General features: G+C 42.8%; 1 protein-coding gene across 3 annotated transcripts in view; it reads left to right on the top strand.

Annotated features, from left to right (window-relative positions):
- ACO1 (aconitase 1, soluble) overlaps window positions 1-11,982 on the top strand; it is a 53,902-nt gene extending 41,920 nt beyond the window's left edge. For all 3 annotated transcript variants that reach the window (XM_012656706.1, XM_012656722.1, XM_012656714.1), the window contains 9 exons: window positions 388-472; window positions 1,285-1,441; window positions 2,663-2,787; window positions 4,321-4,425; window positions 5,156-5,298; window positions 7,135-7,282; window positions 8,615-8,737; window positions 10,093-10,278; window positions 11,120-11,982. In XM_012656706.1, coding sequence (XP_012512160.1) covers window positions 388-472; window positions 1,285-1,441; window positions 2,663-2,787; window positions 4,321-4,425; window positions 5,156-5,298; window positions 7,135-7,282; window positions 8,615-8,737; window positions 10,093-10,278; window positions 11,120-11,233 — 1,186 coding nt within the window. In that variant the 3' untranslated portion in view covers window positions 11,234-11,982. The remainder of the gene's footprint in view (window positions 1-387; window positions 473-1,284; window positions 1,442-2,662; window positions 2,788-4,320; window positions 4,426-5,155; window positions 5,299-7,134; window positions 7,283-8,614; window positions 8,738-10,092; window positions 10,279-11,119) is intronic.
- The last annotated feature ends 1,181 nt before the right edge of the window (window positions 11,983-13,163 follow it).

Here is a 13,163-nt window from a genome sequence, read left to right as displayed (position 1 = left end):
GGTGCATGACTGTATTGCCAAATATAATCTCTCCAATTTCCATATTATTCCTAATGTAAATGACCTATATTTTATTCATGTGCCTCATAAAATTCAAAGGTTCTTGGGATTATACAATAATAGTAGTGAATAGAGACATTAAGTGCCATATCTGAGTTCACCTTTCAAAAATTCTAGATCATGTAGTTCAACTCCTTTCTGTAAGTAAAAAACACAAACAGTATTCTTAGATATGCTGTGTCAGGATGCTCTCGAGAGTGAAAGCGTTATAGAAAGAGCACTGTACTAAACGTCATGTGCTGTGGTTCCTTTTTAATCAGTGGTCTCCAGGAACTGTCACCAGCAGAAGGGCTCACGGAAAGTTGTTCTCATTCTTTTGGCCTCCAGGTTTGATGTCGTGGGCTATGGCTGCATGACCTGCATCGGCAACAGCGGGCCCTTACCTGAACCTGTAGTAGACGCCATCACACAGGTAATTACAGAGGAGCCTGCAGGTCTTCAAGGCTGTTGTTTCTTCTCACATAATGTGTGACCAAAATGCTGGTCATTTCGAGAAGGTCCATGGAAGCAGGCGATGTGGTTAAGAGTATGGTCTTTGGAGTTGAGCTAAAATTACTAAGCGTGTAACCTTGAGCAAGTTAATCAATCTGTTTGTGCCTAAGTTTCCACAACTGTAAATTGGAGATAGTGTCTGTAGTACAGAGGTGTGAGAGTTAAGATGATGAGGAGGAACATAGAACACTTAGTGCAGTGCCTGACACACAATTCATGCTGGTGTTGACTACAAAGGGCCCTAGAATTGTTTGATTCTGATAATTTGAAAATTGGTTCAAAGTCAGACAAGTCTTCACACAAATGAATCTAAATTGCTTTGGCTTGATTTTGTCCCAAAAATTCTGTAGCCTTGAAAAAACTATTCAGTTTGCTTTGCATTAATTATAGAATCTATAGAAGTCACTTTGGTTTCCATTAGCTATCAACTTTTGGTCTTTCCTTGTCTGTTCTTGGGCCCCAGGCAGAAATAACTAGGATGTTGCCTTCTAACCTATCTGGTATTTTCTCATGAGCAATAATCACCGAACATGTCTCTACTTCTTTTGACCCAGATTATCTCTCACAGGGACACCAGTGTGTACCCTGCTCCCCTGTTGTAAGAGAGGATCAGATGAAAGGGCAGCTTAACGTTACATCCCTGTGATGTGAAAACTATTGTAAATGGTCCAAGATGATAAGCCTAGTTAATCTCTTCTTTTCGTGACCTGGTTTTTCTCTTGCCTTACCCAGGGAGACCTTGTAGCTGTTGGAGTACTATCTGGGAACAGGAATTTTGAAGGTCGAGTCCACCCCAACACCCGGGCCAACTATTTAGCCTCTCCCCCCTTAGTAATAGCATATGCGATCGCTGGGACCATCAGAATCGACTTTGAGAAAGAGCCATTGGGTAAGAAATTTTGTTTGTGTGGCCATAATTTTCTTCCAGTGAATTTGAAAATATTACTGGAAGAAAGTTGCTGCTTTCCTTAATAAAAAATGAAGTATAGACTCTCCAGAGATGAGACAAAGAGAAAAATCTTTTCAATTTAAAGCTAAGACATAACTGAAGTAGTTAGGTAAGAATCTATTGAGGGTAAGGGATGACAAAAGGGAAGTAAATGCCAAAAGTAATAGAGATCTTGCTGTTCTGGTTTCTCCTGCAGGTCCTCCTTTTCCAGCTCCTGCTGTAATCTCATGATAGGCATTGTTTTAATATGCACTCTGCAGGAACACACTCTAGATAGTTCAGCTTCTCAAATTCGGGAGAAATGATGCGTTATCTCCTTTCCTCTGGTTTTGCTGCTTGCTGTCCACTCTAAGCGTATTAGAGAATACAAAAACAATGTCCCTTAAATTTACTTTTAGGAAATTATAACTTTAGAGATACAGTGGATCCTCATTATTTATAGATTTTATATTTGCAAATTTTCCTACTCACTAAAATATATTTTAACTCCCAAATCAATGCCTGTGGTGCATTCATGGTCATTCACAGACAAGCACAGAGGAGTGAAAACTTTAAGTCACGCAACGTGCGCCTTCCACACTGAGGTCCAACAAGGCGACGCTCTGCCTTGTTTCAGCTCTCATACTATGAACAAGTTATCTTTTTCACGGTGTATTTAGTGCCATGATTTTCACATTTTTATGCTTTTTGTGATGATTTCACCATGTAAAATGGCCCCTGAGCATAGTCCTGAGTGCTCTCTGGTGTTGCTAAGCACAAGAAGACTGCAATGTGCCTTGTATTTATAATAGATAAGCTTCATTCAGGCCAACGGCATTATAGTGCCGTTGGCTGTAAGTCCAGCATTAATGAGTCAACCACATATGAGTGTCAATAATATATTATTATATATTAAATAAGGTATCTTTAAACAGAAACACATAAAACAAAGCTGTGTATTGATCTATGTATTGATCGTTTGATACAGAGTTAGGTTCCTACAAGCCTCTGATCACACTTTTGTGACCAGGGCAGTGATTCAGTATCCGCTAATTCAGTGTTCCCATGGGCTTTATAGAACGTGACTACTATACCTACCAAGAAGGAAGCGACTTGGCTGTGCATGATAATGAAAATGAGGTATTAGAAAGTTTTTCTCATTAATAAACGTTTTTTCCCCAGGAGTAAATGCAAAGGGACAACAGGTATTTCTGAAAGATATCTGGCCAAGTAGAGACGAGATCCAGGCGGTAGAGCGTCAGTACGTCATCCCTGGGATGTTTAAGGAGGTCTATCAGAAAATAGAGGTGAGGTCCCACACTGTCCTCCCAGCCCACAAAGATCTGGGGGAAAGCCATGCTTTGTGTCCTATCTGCAGACTTGGAGGCTCATGGGGGTGTAAACTGTAAAAAGTAACATTTATATCTTCAGGTAACTGGGGAAGTGGTTCTCAGTCATTTTTCTCCCATGACTTACATTTTCACAAATCTGACATCTCCCACATGTTCCCAGATTTGGACAAGTGGGTGACGGCCTCAAGAAGGGCCTCTGCCCCTTTTTCAGACACCCTGGGGTGTGTGTCTGCTGTGGTGAGGACCCTTGGTGGTAACTTCTTGGTGTCACTGAGGTGGAGTTAATTGGTTGAGTGCACCTTTCAGAATGCATTATTTGCATGCTTTAAAAAAAAAAAATAAGGCCACACGGTAGGAAGCACCTAACTCTGTTCATATTACAAACAGGAGAAAATGTATGGGGTTCAGTATCATTTTCTGAGCCTCTTGGATGTTATACCTTTCCCTGCCTTCTGTGTCCGGCAGACCCAAGGGCTTCTGATTGGGGCTGGTGGTCTTGAGATAAACGCAGGACTGTTTAGGCTGAGAGTGACATGGGGGTGATATTCACATACTGCACCCTCTACAAGCTGCTCCTTGGGATGTGATGTTAGGGAGCTTGGTAGCCACTGGGTTAAATGTGTTTCTCCAATGGCTGAGTTAATGGATTGTGGACAGAACTCGAGCCAATCTTAATGCATAGCAGCTGTCATTTGCTATCCAGTGTCTATGTGACCTGGAAGTCTACTTCCCAAAACAGTCACACAGTAATTTCCCCTTTGGTTCAATCTGGATTATTATTTCACAAATTATTTATGTGTATTAGTTCTGTATAGCTGTGCAACAGATTATCCCAAAACTTAGTTGAGCCAGCAAACATTTATTCCTATCACAGTTTCTGTGGGTTGGGAATCCAGGTGCAGCTTTGCTGGGTTCCTCTGCCTTCACAAGACTCCAGTCCAGATGTCATCTGGGGCTGCAGTCTCTGGAGGAGGATCCACTTAGGCTCACTCCCGTGGTCATTGGCAGGATCGGGTTCTTTACGGGCTGTCGGACTGAGGTTCTCAGGTCCTTGCTGGCTGTTAGCTAATGCCTTCCTATGGGGATCTGTTCACAGCCCACAGCATGGCAGCCGGCTTCTATCAGAGCAAGCAGGCAGGAGGGGAAGAGAGACAGGAGGTGGATTTCTTTATAATCTAATCTTAGAGATAGTTGTTAAGTCCAGCCCCCACTCCACAGTAGCGGGTCACCTAAGGGTGAGTCCCAGGAGGTGGGATCATTCTCACCATCTCAGAGGCTGCCCATCACAGTGCCTGTGCATTTTTAAGTTACTTAGCGTGATGTAATCTTAGTATAAGGAACTCTTTTGTGTGACTAGGATAAAAATGGTTTTTATTGTACCACTTAGCTTAGATGTATGTTTTGTATTTGCATATTAGATTTTCCCTAGAATGGAATGTGATTAGATCTGCTTTTCTTTTCCTTTTTTTTTTTTTTTTTAAATTTAAGACTGTGAATGAAAGTTGGAATGCCTTAGCAGTCCCGTCAGATAAGCTGTATTTCTGGAATCCCAAATCTACATACATTAAATCACCACCATTCTTCGAAAACCTGGTATGACTTTTTATTTTTTAACAAAATAAGTTCTTCAAAAGGTTTCTTTCCTTATCAAGCCTACTTTATTACCTCATACCCTTGCTTTGACTACCCATTTCGTTAAAACCTTTGCAAACCTAAGCACATAACTCTGGGCAGAGTTTGGGGAGGTTGGGATATTTGGCTCTAGTGGTCCTACAGTTTCTCTGTCCAGGGCTTCTGTGTGGCTGTGCACGGGCACCCTGGTGATCAGTTCCACCCAGACATAGACCCAGTAGCATCTGAGGGACTATTCCAGGAGAACATCCCCAAAGCCTGCCACCTTGAATGTTATACCCATAAAAATGGGAAACATTTTCCCTGAAACTGATGATCAAGAAGTCCATGCTCCCCCAGGTGGGTCACTGTGGGACAGGGTTGGCAGTAGAAGTCGAGGTCGATGCTCCTCAGCATCTGAGGAGTTCCGTGGTTGTGACGAAAGAAAATGTAATTTGCAGCTGCTTTCCTACTGCTTTTGAGGGGATAGTGCCAATACTTTGCTTTTTCATCAAGGTTGAGAAATGAACGTTTGAGTAAATACATCTTATTTTTCTCAACATCCCTGATAAAAACCAGAAAACTAGAAATTTCTGTGCATTGATGTAGAGCTGTCATCTGGTTCAGGTCTCAGCCCCTGCTGTTGAGACTCACCTGGTGACTTGTCTGAGAAAACCTGGGCCAACGCTGACTTGTTTGTATTCTTTGCTAGACTTTGGATCTTCAGCCCCCTAAATCTATAGAGGATGCCTATGTGCTGTTAAATTTGGGAGATTCAGTAACAACTGACCACATCTCTCCAGCTGGAAATATTGCAAGAAACAGCCCTGCTGCTCGCTACTTAACTAACAGAGGGTAAGTGTGAATGAGGCAGGAAAGACTAAAGGCTGAACTGGAGTAAGTGGAGTGAATGTGGTTAGTATTTCTCTTCACCTGGTTCCTTTGGAATCAGACTCTTTGGTTTTTTACTGAAGACTGGGGCTCAAAAACCAGTTGCTTTTTCTGTTTGCTGCTTAATAGCTTCCATGGGAGGATCCACCAGCATGTGAGTCCCATCAGGGGAAGGGGAGAGGGACCTTCGTTTTGAGGAAGTGTATAAATTAAGACCCAACCGTCATTCTCCCAGTTTGGCTGATCCTTAAAGTCCAAGGCTCTGCTCTTACCCTGTAGCAGAGCCTGTTTATGTGTGAGGCACTGGGCAGAGGTAGAACCTGAAAGGCATTGCCATGCCCTGGTTGAGAGGGCTTAATGTTTACAGAGAACTGCTTCAAGGATTTGCAGTTTACTCATCTATTCATCGATCCTTCATATGCTGATACTAATAGGTATTATACAAGTCTTATCTAATGTGATCTAATATACCCTTTATAATTGAGGTCAGTGGTTCCCCAATCTGATTTTCAATAAGAATCACGTGAGGACATAAAAATTCCTGGTTCTGGCCGGGCACAGTGGCTCATGCCTATAATCCTAGCACTTTGGGAGGCTGAGGCAGGAGGATTTTGCTTGAGGCCAGGAGTTTGATACCAGCCTAAGCAAGAATAAGACCCTGTCTCTAGTAAAAAAAGAAAAATTAGCCAGGTATGGGGGTGCACACCTGTAGTCCCAGCTACTCAGGAAGCTGAAGCAAGAGGATTGCTTGAGCCCAGGAGTTTGAGGTTGCAGTGAACTATGATGATGTCATGGCACTCTAGCCCAGGTGACGGAGTGAATCCTGTCTCAAAAAAAAAAAAAAAAATTCTTGATTCCTATTCCCATCTCCTGAATCAGCTCCTTCAGGGATGGGGCCCAGAGCAAATTTGAGGAACAAAATCCAAACACCTTTTTTCTAAGGGTAATTCTTGACTCCTTTTAAGACATGAACTCTTTGGAGAGTTGAGCGAAAGCAAATATGCTTTTCAAAAAAAATGCACACACTTAAAACATTTTGGACACAGTTTCAGGAGTTCCTAGACATGTTCACCTGCTCAAATCCATTCATAACTCTCTCAATCCTCAGATTAGATCCGTTAAATCATATTAACACTCACACTCACCCCCTAGGATTTGAATAAACAGCCTAGTGAACTGGCCACTGTGTTTTATAAGGTGTTCCTGACATCACAAAGTTTCCTTTCATTGGGGCCCACAGACAAGCTTTTCCTTGGGTTTCAGAACCAAAAGTAGCTGCTCTGCCTCTTTGGCACTGCTTTGATGAAGCTGGACATGACGTTGCCAGTTGTGTGTCTTCCCTTTGCATCAAGTTCCTGATAACTCAGGGAAAAATTTGAACCTATTCTTAGTTTATGGAGCATATTTTATGTTTCCCACTATTCTTGGCTCCATCTGGTTTGTCTACCCTAATGATTCTCTTTGCTTCCACTTTTACTTATTTGTAATTTAGCTTTTTACCTTATATGAAGCTTTATAGGCTACCCTACAGAATAAAACAAATACTCTTTTTTGGAGTTCCTCCTGATTTTTACACCCAGATTTGAAAGACTCTACACTGACCCCAGGAGAAAACTGATTTCACCTCTCACTCTGCCCTCCACTGAAGCTATGAGAACAGCTTTTCTGCCTTGGAGAACAATGCTTAGTAGATTTAGAGAAATAGTTAGGTCTATGGTTTTTTCTTCTTTTCTTGGGATAAGTTAAGTTTAATCTTTACTTGCTTCAGTAAACTAGCTCCTTTCCTGCTTGTGTCATTAGCCTGACTCCACGGGAATTCAACTCCTACGGCTCCCGCAGAGGTAATGACGCCATCATGGCCCGGGGAACGTTTGCCAACATTCGCTTGTTAAACAAATTTTTGAATAAGCAGGCGCCACAGACTATACATCTGCCTTCTGGAGAAATTGTGAGTATTGTCTCTTCTGCTTCCTTCAGAAACTAGCGTTCGTCAGTCTCTGGGAAGTTGGGTATTTACAGTTTCCTTCCTTCTGATTTTAGTGTTTCTTCGCAGCTCCGTCCTACCCCTTTCTGTGGTCCTCCCTTCTTCTTGCTTAGAGATTCTGCACCATGGTTTAACTAAGTCTCATTTTCTGGGAATTAAGCTTAAAAGTCTTTGAAATTTTATCAGTATTTGAGAAATTCAGAGTTAAGTTAGAGGATATTTATCAAGAAGTACTATTGTGGCTTTATTAGCATGTCATTAATTTATTGTATCCACTGTGAAAAGAAGGAATGCAGAGGCCCTTGGAGGCCTGCTGGGGTTCTAACGGGAGCCACTGGAGTTGGTGTATTGCAGCTGGGGTTGGTCACAGTGGGAAGTGTGCGAGAGGGGGAAAGTGAGTCAGACAAGTCTGCGTTTAAGTCCCAGCCCCACTGCAGGTAGCTGTGGCACCTTCAGGAAGTTATATTCCCTCTCTGAGCCTCATTTTTCTTACCTGTGAAGTAGAAATAATACCTAGCTTATAAAGTTCTGAGGCTTAAAATGAAATGGAATGACTTGTAAAACCTAGAGCAGCGCCTGGCATATGTCGTAGGTCTTCAGAGTCATTTCCCTTCCCAGCAAATGCTGTGAAGCTGCCTGAAAACCGTTTAGCCTGCTTGAGAAAGAACTCTGCCAACTTATCTTAAAATAATAGCTAATATTTCTATGGAACATACCGCATTGCAAGTACTCTCTTAAGCTGTTTGCATGTATTGACCTACTTAATGCTCATAACAACTCTTTGAGGTAGGTACCATAATTATCTGTGTTTTAAATTGAGAACCAGAAGCACAGAGAGATCGTGTAACTCCCTGAGGTGGCACAGTGGAAAAGCTGAGATTAAAACCCCGAAAGTCTGGCTCTGAAGTCGGTGCTCTTTACCACTGTACACATTGCCTCACTCAACTGATTTTTATTTTTGAAAAGCAAACCCGTCCCAGATAATTATTGATCGCCAGGACCTAGCCCAGTAGATGCTTGTTCAGTGAATAGTAGGGTAATGGACTATTGAATGAAAAATGTACATACCGAACGATGGAATATCCAAGAGACCAAGACTTGCAGTACAGACATTGGGGGTACCCCAATAAACCATCACAGTGGACCTTATTTGTAGACCAGATGGCTGACTGGTTGGGTCACTGTTGGCTTCACGGTGACCTGGTGGTCCGCAGCCCCTGCCCCAGGGCTCAGTGAGTGTGGGTCCCGCTCTTTGCCTCCACTGCATCTGTAAAACCTGCCTTGTCTCTTCCTCAGCTTGATGTGTTCGATGCTGCTGAGCGGTACCAGCAGGCAGGCCTTCCCCTGATTGTTCTGGCTGGCAAGGAGTACGGCTCGGGCAGCTCCCGAGACTGGGCAGCCAAGGGCCCTTTCCTGCTGGTGAGTACGAGGCAGAGCCGTCCCAGCAGGCAGCCGCCCCTCTGAATTAGAAGAGAAGCGGGGAGGGTGCTGTGTAGAGAGCCCCTCGGGGCCAGTCTTTTCTCATCCTCTACCAGATCTTAGGGTTCACCACCAGAGTGCTCACTGCACCAGCCTCATAGAGTCTAGAGTGCTCTACAAAACTGCTGAGTTCTAGCTGGAACTAGAACCAGGAAGCCATACACACTGTAGTGTAGCTGCTGAGGCTGGGCCACTCAGCAGCACTAGACTGTGCTCAGGGCAGAGAAGAATGGACAACTGTAGTTTACAGCATCTGTAGTGCACCATAGCCATTACGTGGAGCTAGGGATGTGAACAGTGTGTGTTTAGAAAGCTTTCCACTTGCACAAAACGCATATACATAAATCCTTACAAAATATCTACTATCTCAAAAAATCTGCCTATCCTCTAGAGCAGTGGTTCTCAAATTTGGAAATGCCCTTTTTTTGTTGTTAATACCTATGCTTGGATCTCATCCCCAGAGATTCTGGTTTAATTGGTAAGGAGGAAGGCCTGGACACTGGGATTTCAGAAGCCTCCCCTGGTGATTGTAATATACAGCAGAGTTTGAGAACCACTGTTCTGTAGCCACAGTTCTTAAAACTTACGAGAATCACAAGCCCCTTCCTGCCCTACAACGCGGTACAGTGCTCGAGCACAACAGTTTGAACAATCTCCCAAGTGACCCTGATACAGGGCATCTTAAAAGTGTGTCCTAGATATCAAGAGACCTTTTAAGGTATTTTAATATTATATTACAATTAATGTCAATAATAAAGTAACCTGCTGTATATTGCCAATTATAAATTCCCAATAAAATGTACTTTCTAGGAAGCTTAATATCAAGACAATATTCAACATAATTTGATAAGTATAAAAGCAGTATGCGGTAGGTAATAATTTATTCTGAAAATTGTTTTTGATTAAATTTTCTGTATCTGCTGATATACCCATTCAAGGGAAAAAAAATTATATTGTTTTGTAGTGTAGATTCCAGAAACAATGGAAGCTTGCTAAGAGATGTTATATCACATGGTCAAACTACTTGGGTTCAAATACCATCACTGACTACTTGGGTAAAGGAAGAAATAATGACATCTGTGTCCCAGGATTGGTGGCAGGTATATGAGAGAAATCATTAAATGCTTGCATAGTGGCTGTGCATCACAGGCAATCAGTTAAGACTAGCTCTTGTGTTACTTACAATTAGAGGATAAAATTTTATGTAAAAGATTAATGGGTACTTATAAAGTTTCTGTGTATCCAAAGGAAAACTTGGAACTATGTCGAGACTACTGTCTGTCTTTGTTTGCCAGGGAATCAAAGCCATCCTGGCGGAGAGTTATGAACGTATTCATCGCAGTAACCTGGTTGGGATGGGGGTGATACCCCTTGAGTATCTCCCTGGTGAGAATGCAGACACCCTGGGACTCACAGGTCAGGAACGATATACTGTCATCATTCCAGAAGACCTCAGACCACGAATGAAAGTCCAGGTCAAGGTAAGTTGAGCATCTCCCTGCTGGGGCCCTTTGTAATCAATCTTGTTAGAAGGAAATTAGTGGGAAGAATATGAGGGCTGTCTGGAAAGTATCCAGCCATGGATACAAGGGCTGGATACTTTCCAGACAGCTCTCATGTATCACTCAGGACTGCATTAGACTTAGGAGTCCTGCCTGCACCTTTTCTACCTGCCTGCCGAACATAGGATGATGCCTGTTGATTTATTATTTATTTCTCTATTTATAAAGTTAGCCTCAGTTCCATTCTTACCTCCCAACCCCAACCCAGCCCCACTGTCACCCAGCCCAGATACTCATGAAAATGTCACACCCCTGAGCTTTCATCATATTACCTAAAAAATTTTTTATTATAAAAACGTGAGCAACACTCACCTCCTCCCTAAGTCTCCCCCCAGGCTTTGAATAGCCTAAAGGTAAAAATGACAGATCCCTAGGCAAGGCAAGGATGAAGTACCCAGCACCAAAGTCCCAAGACAGCCACCCAGAGGTCTGTGTCTCAGGGTGAGCACCTGGGCCAGCTGCCTAAGGGACAACCTTAATGAAACCTGCTGACCCAAGACAGGTCTCCACAGGGAGACCCCAAAGAAGGTTTGGAAAATACCATCCCAGGGTTATGAGTAGCTGTACTGAGAAGCTAGTTCTCAGTACAGTTCTGAGGTACCGCTCACCTCCGTCATTTATAGTCTGCATCTGGCCAGCAGCCTCGCATGTTCCCTGGTGCTGCTGGAGTGTGGAGATTCTACATAGCCTGAGGGCAGGCTGTGTAGAATCTCCTCCTGGCAGAGCTGTCTCCCTCAGTGATTCTTTCTTTGTGCCACAGCTGGATAACGGGAAGGCCTTCCAGGCCATGATGAGGTTCGACACCGACGTGGAGCTCACTTACTTCCGCAACGGAGGCATCCTCAACTACATGATCCGCAAGATGGCCAAGTAGACCCCTGCTCCTTAGGAGACCTGCACTCAGCACTGCACCCAGGGAGGAAGCCGTGCCACCAGGCAGCCGAGGCCCCAGCTGCTCCGCAGAGGGTGCTACCCTGCGGACGGAGCGAGTGAGCGTGGGGTTTGGGTGCCATTCCTGCAGGCACAAAGCCAGGAGTTTCTACATTCTCTATTTTTGTTAATCTTCTTATTTTTTTCTAGAATTTGAATGGTGGAAATGTCAGTAGTGCCAGAAAGAGAATCAAGCTCGTCTTTAAGTTACTGATCACAGGACATTGATTTTTCACTCTTACCTATTAATCTTCAGCTGAACAGAAGCAAGTCTTCTCAACAGGTGTCTTCTGCCCTTTTTGTTGTTCCTCTCTTATCCTCTGCTCCATGAAATCTTTCCCCCGAGGGTCATTTGCCTTTCCATATTATACCAACGTTAACTGACGTGGATAGATGAAAACTTGGCACACTTCAAATCATAGTAGTGACTTTGATTCTCTCCCCTCCCTGCTTTTCCTTCAGCGTACATGATCTAAACAGCTTCTGGATGGGTCAGATGTTAAAGTTTTTTGGTTATGTACCTTTTGATAGACCAACATAAAAAGAAACATGAAGTTTTCTTTTACTGTCTTCAAAAATTTTCCCCAGAAAATTTGTCATTTTTCAAGAGGAGACCTTTGTCTGGAGGTGGTTTGGGAGAGAGAGACAGAACATTTCTAATTTGAATAAGATTAAATCTATTTTCAATGAAAACTCGTTTACGTGAGTTTTGCTGTGTGTGGGGCTATAGTTTTGGAATATTTAGAGCAGAGCAAGTCTCCGACTATATCATCTCGAAGCTTGAATGACCTTCATGTTCTCCTGCTTTCACAACTGTGTAAGAGCTGTGCAGGTACGACAGAAGTGTTGAGGAACCAGTATGTTCTCTGCCCTGTTTGGGGACAAGAAGGAAGAGTAGCCCAGTAGCAGTGATGTAAGTATGGTGAGCAAATCATAGCTGTTCTAGTGTCCTGAAGTTAATCTGTTCATTTTTATCATTGAAATCATTTCAGTGCACATCTTAGTCTGCTCACGATGCCATAACAAAATACCATGGCTTAAACAAAAATTTATTTTCTCACAGTTCTGGAGGCTGAAAGTCCAAGATCAAGGTTCCAGTCGTTTCAGTTTCTGGTTGAGAGTGTTCTTCCTGGCTTGCAGATAAACACCTCCTCGCTTGTCCTCACATGGCCCTTCCTTGATACATGCCTGTATGTGCCCATGAAAAAGACTCCCCAGTTGGTTCTAAAATGCAGCCTTTGATCTAGAAAGACAATAAGCAGCTATTGGGCATTAGTCAAGAGGTAGCACTTCATTTCTTTCATTCAACCCATATTAACCAAGTGCCTACTCTGTTCCAGGGGCCATGCCTGGCAATGGCAGTACTCCCTTTAAAAATCAAACAAGGAAATTCTCAGTTTTTCTTTTATCAGCTTTAGTCTGCCTTCCTCTGTTGGCTGAAGACTATTCGCCTTAATTCAAATTGAACCATTTAGATCAGCAGTCCCCAACCTTTTTGGCGCCAGGGACCATTTTCATGGAAGACAATTTTTCCACAGGACAGGGCAGGTAGTTTCGGGATGATTCAAGTGCATTACATTTATTGTGTACTTTATTTCTATTCTTCTTCCCTTGCAATATATAATGAAATAATTATACAACTCACCATAGGTTGGGGACCCCTGATTTAGATACTTAAAAGAACTTTTCTGAAATAGATTTCTCATAGATGTTTTATACCTCCTATCGGAGTTCTTAAACAACAGCAATCACATATAAAAAGATATGTTCTAATAAAATATTAATGGGAAATGAAAGAAACAGCTATCAGCAAATTGGTTTAAACAATCCATTTTTATTTTGTCTTAACTAATACTACTACTAGTAATAACTTA

Source organism: Propithecus coquereli, unplaced genomic scaffold (genome assembly GCF_000956105.1).
Source record: "Propithecus coquereli isolate 6110/MARCELLA unplaced genomic scaffold, Pcoq_1.0 Scaffold114, whole genome shotgun sequence".
In the NCBI taxonomy this organism is placed as follows: domain Eukaryota; kingdom Metazoa; phylum Chordata; class Mammalia; order Primates; family Indriidae; genus Propithecus; species Propithecus coquereli.
This window is presented reverse-complemented; position numbering and strand designations above follow the sequence as displayed.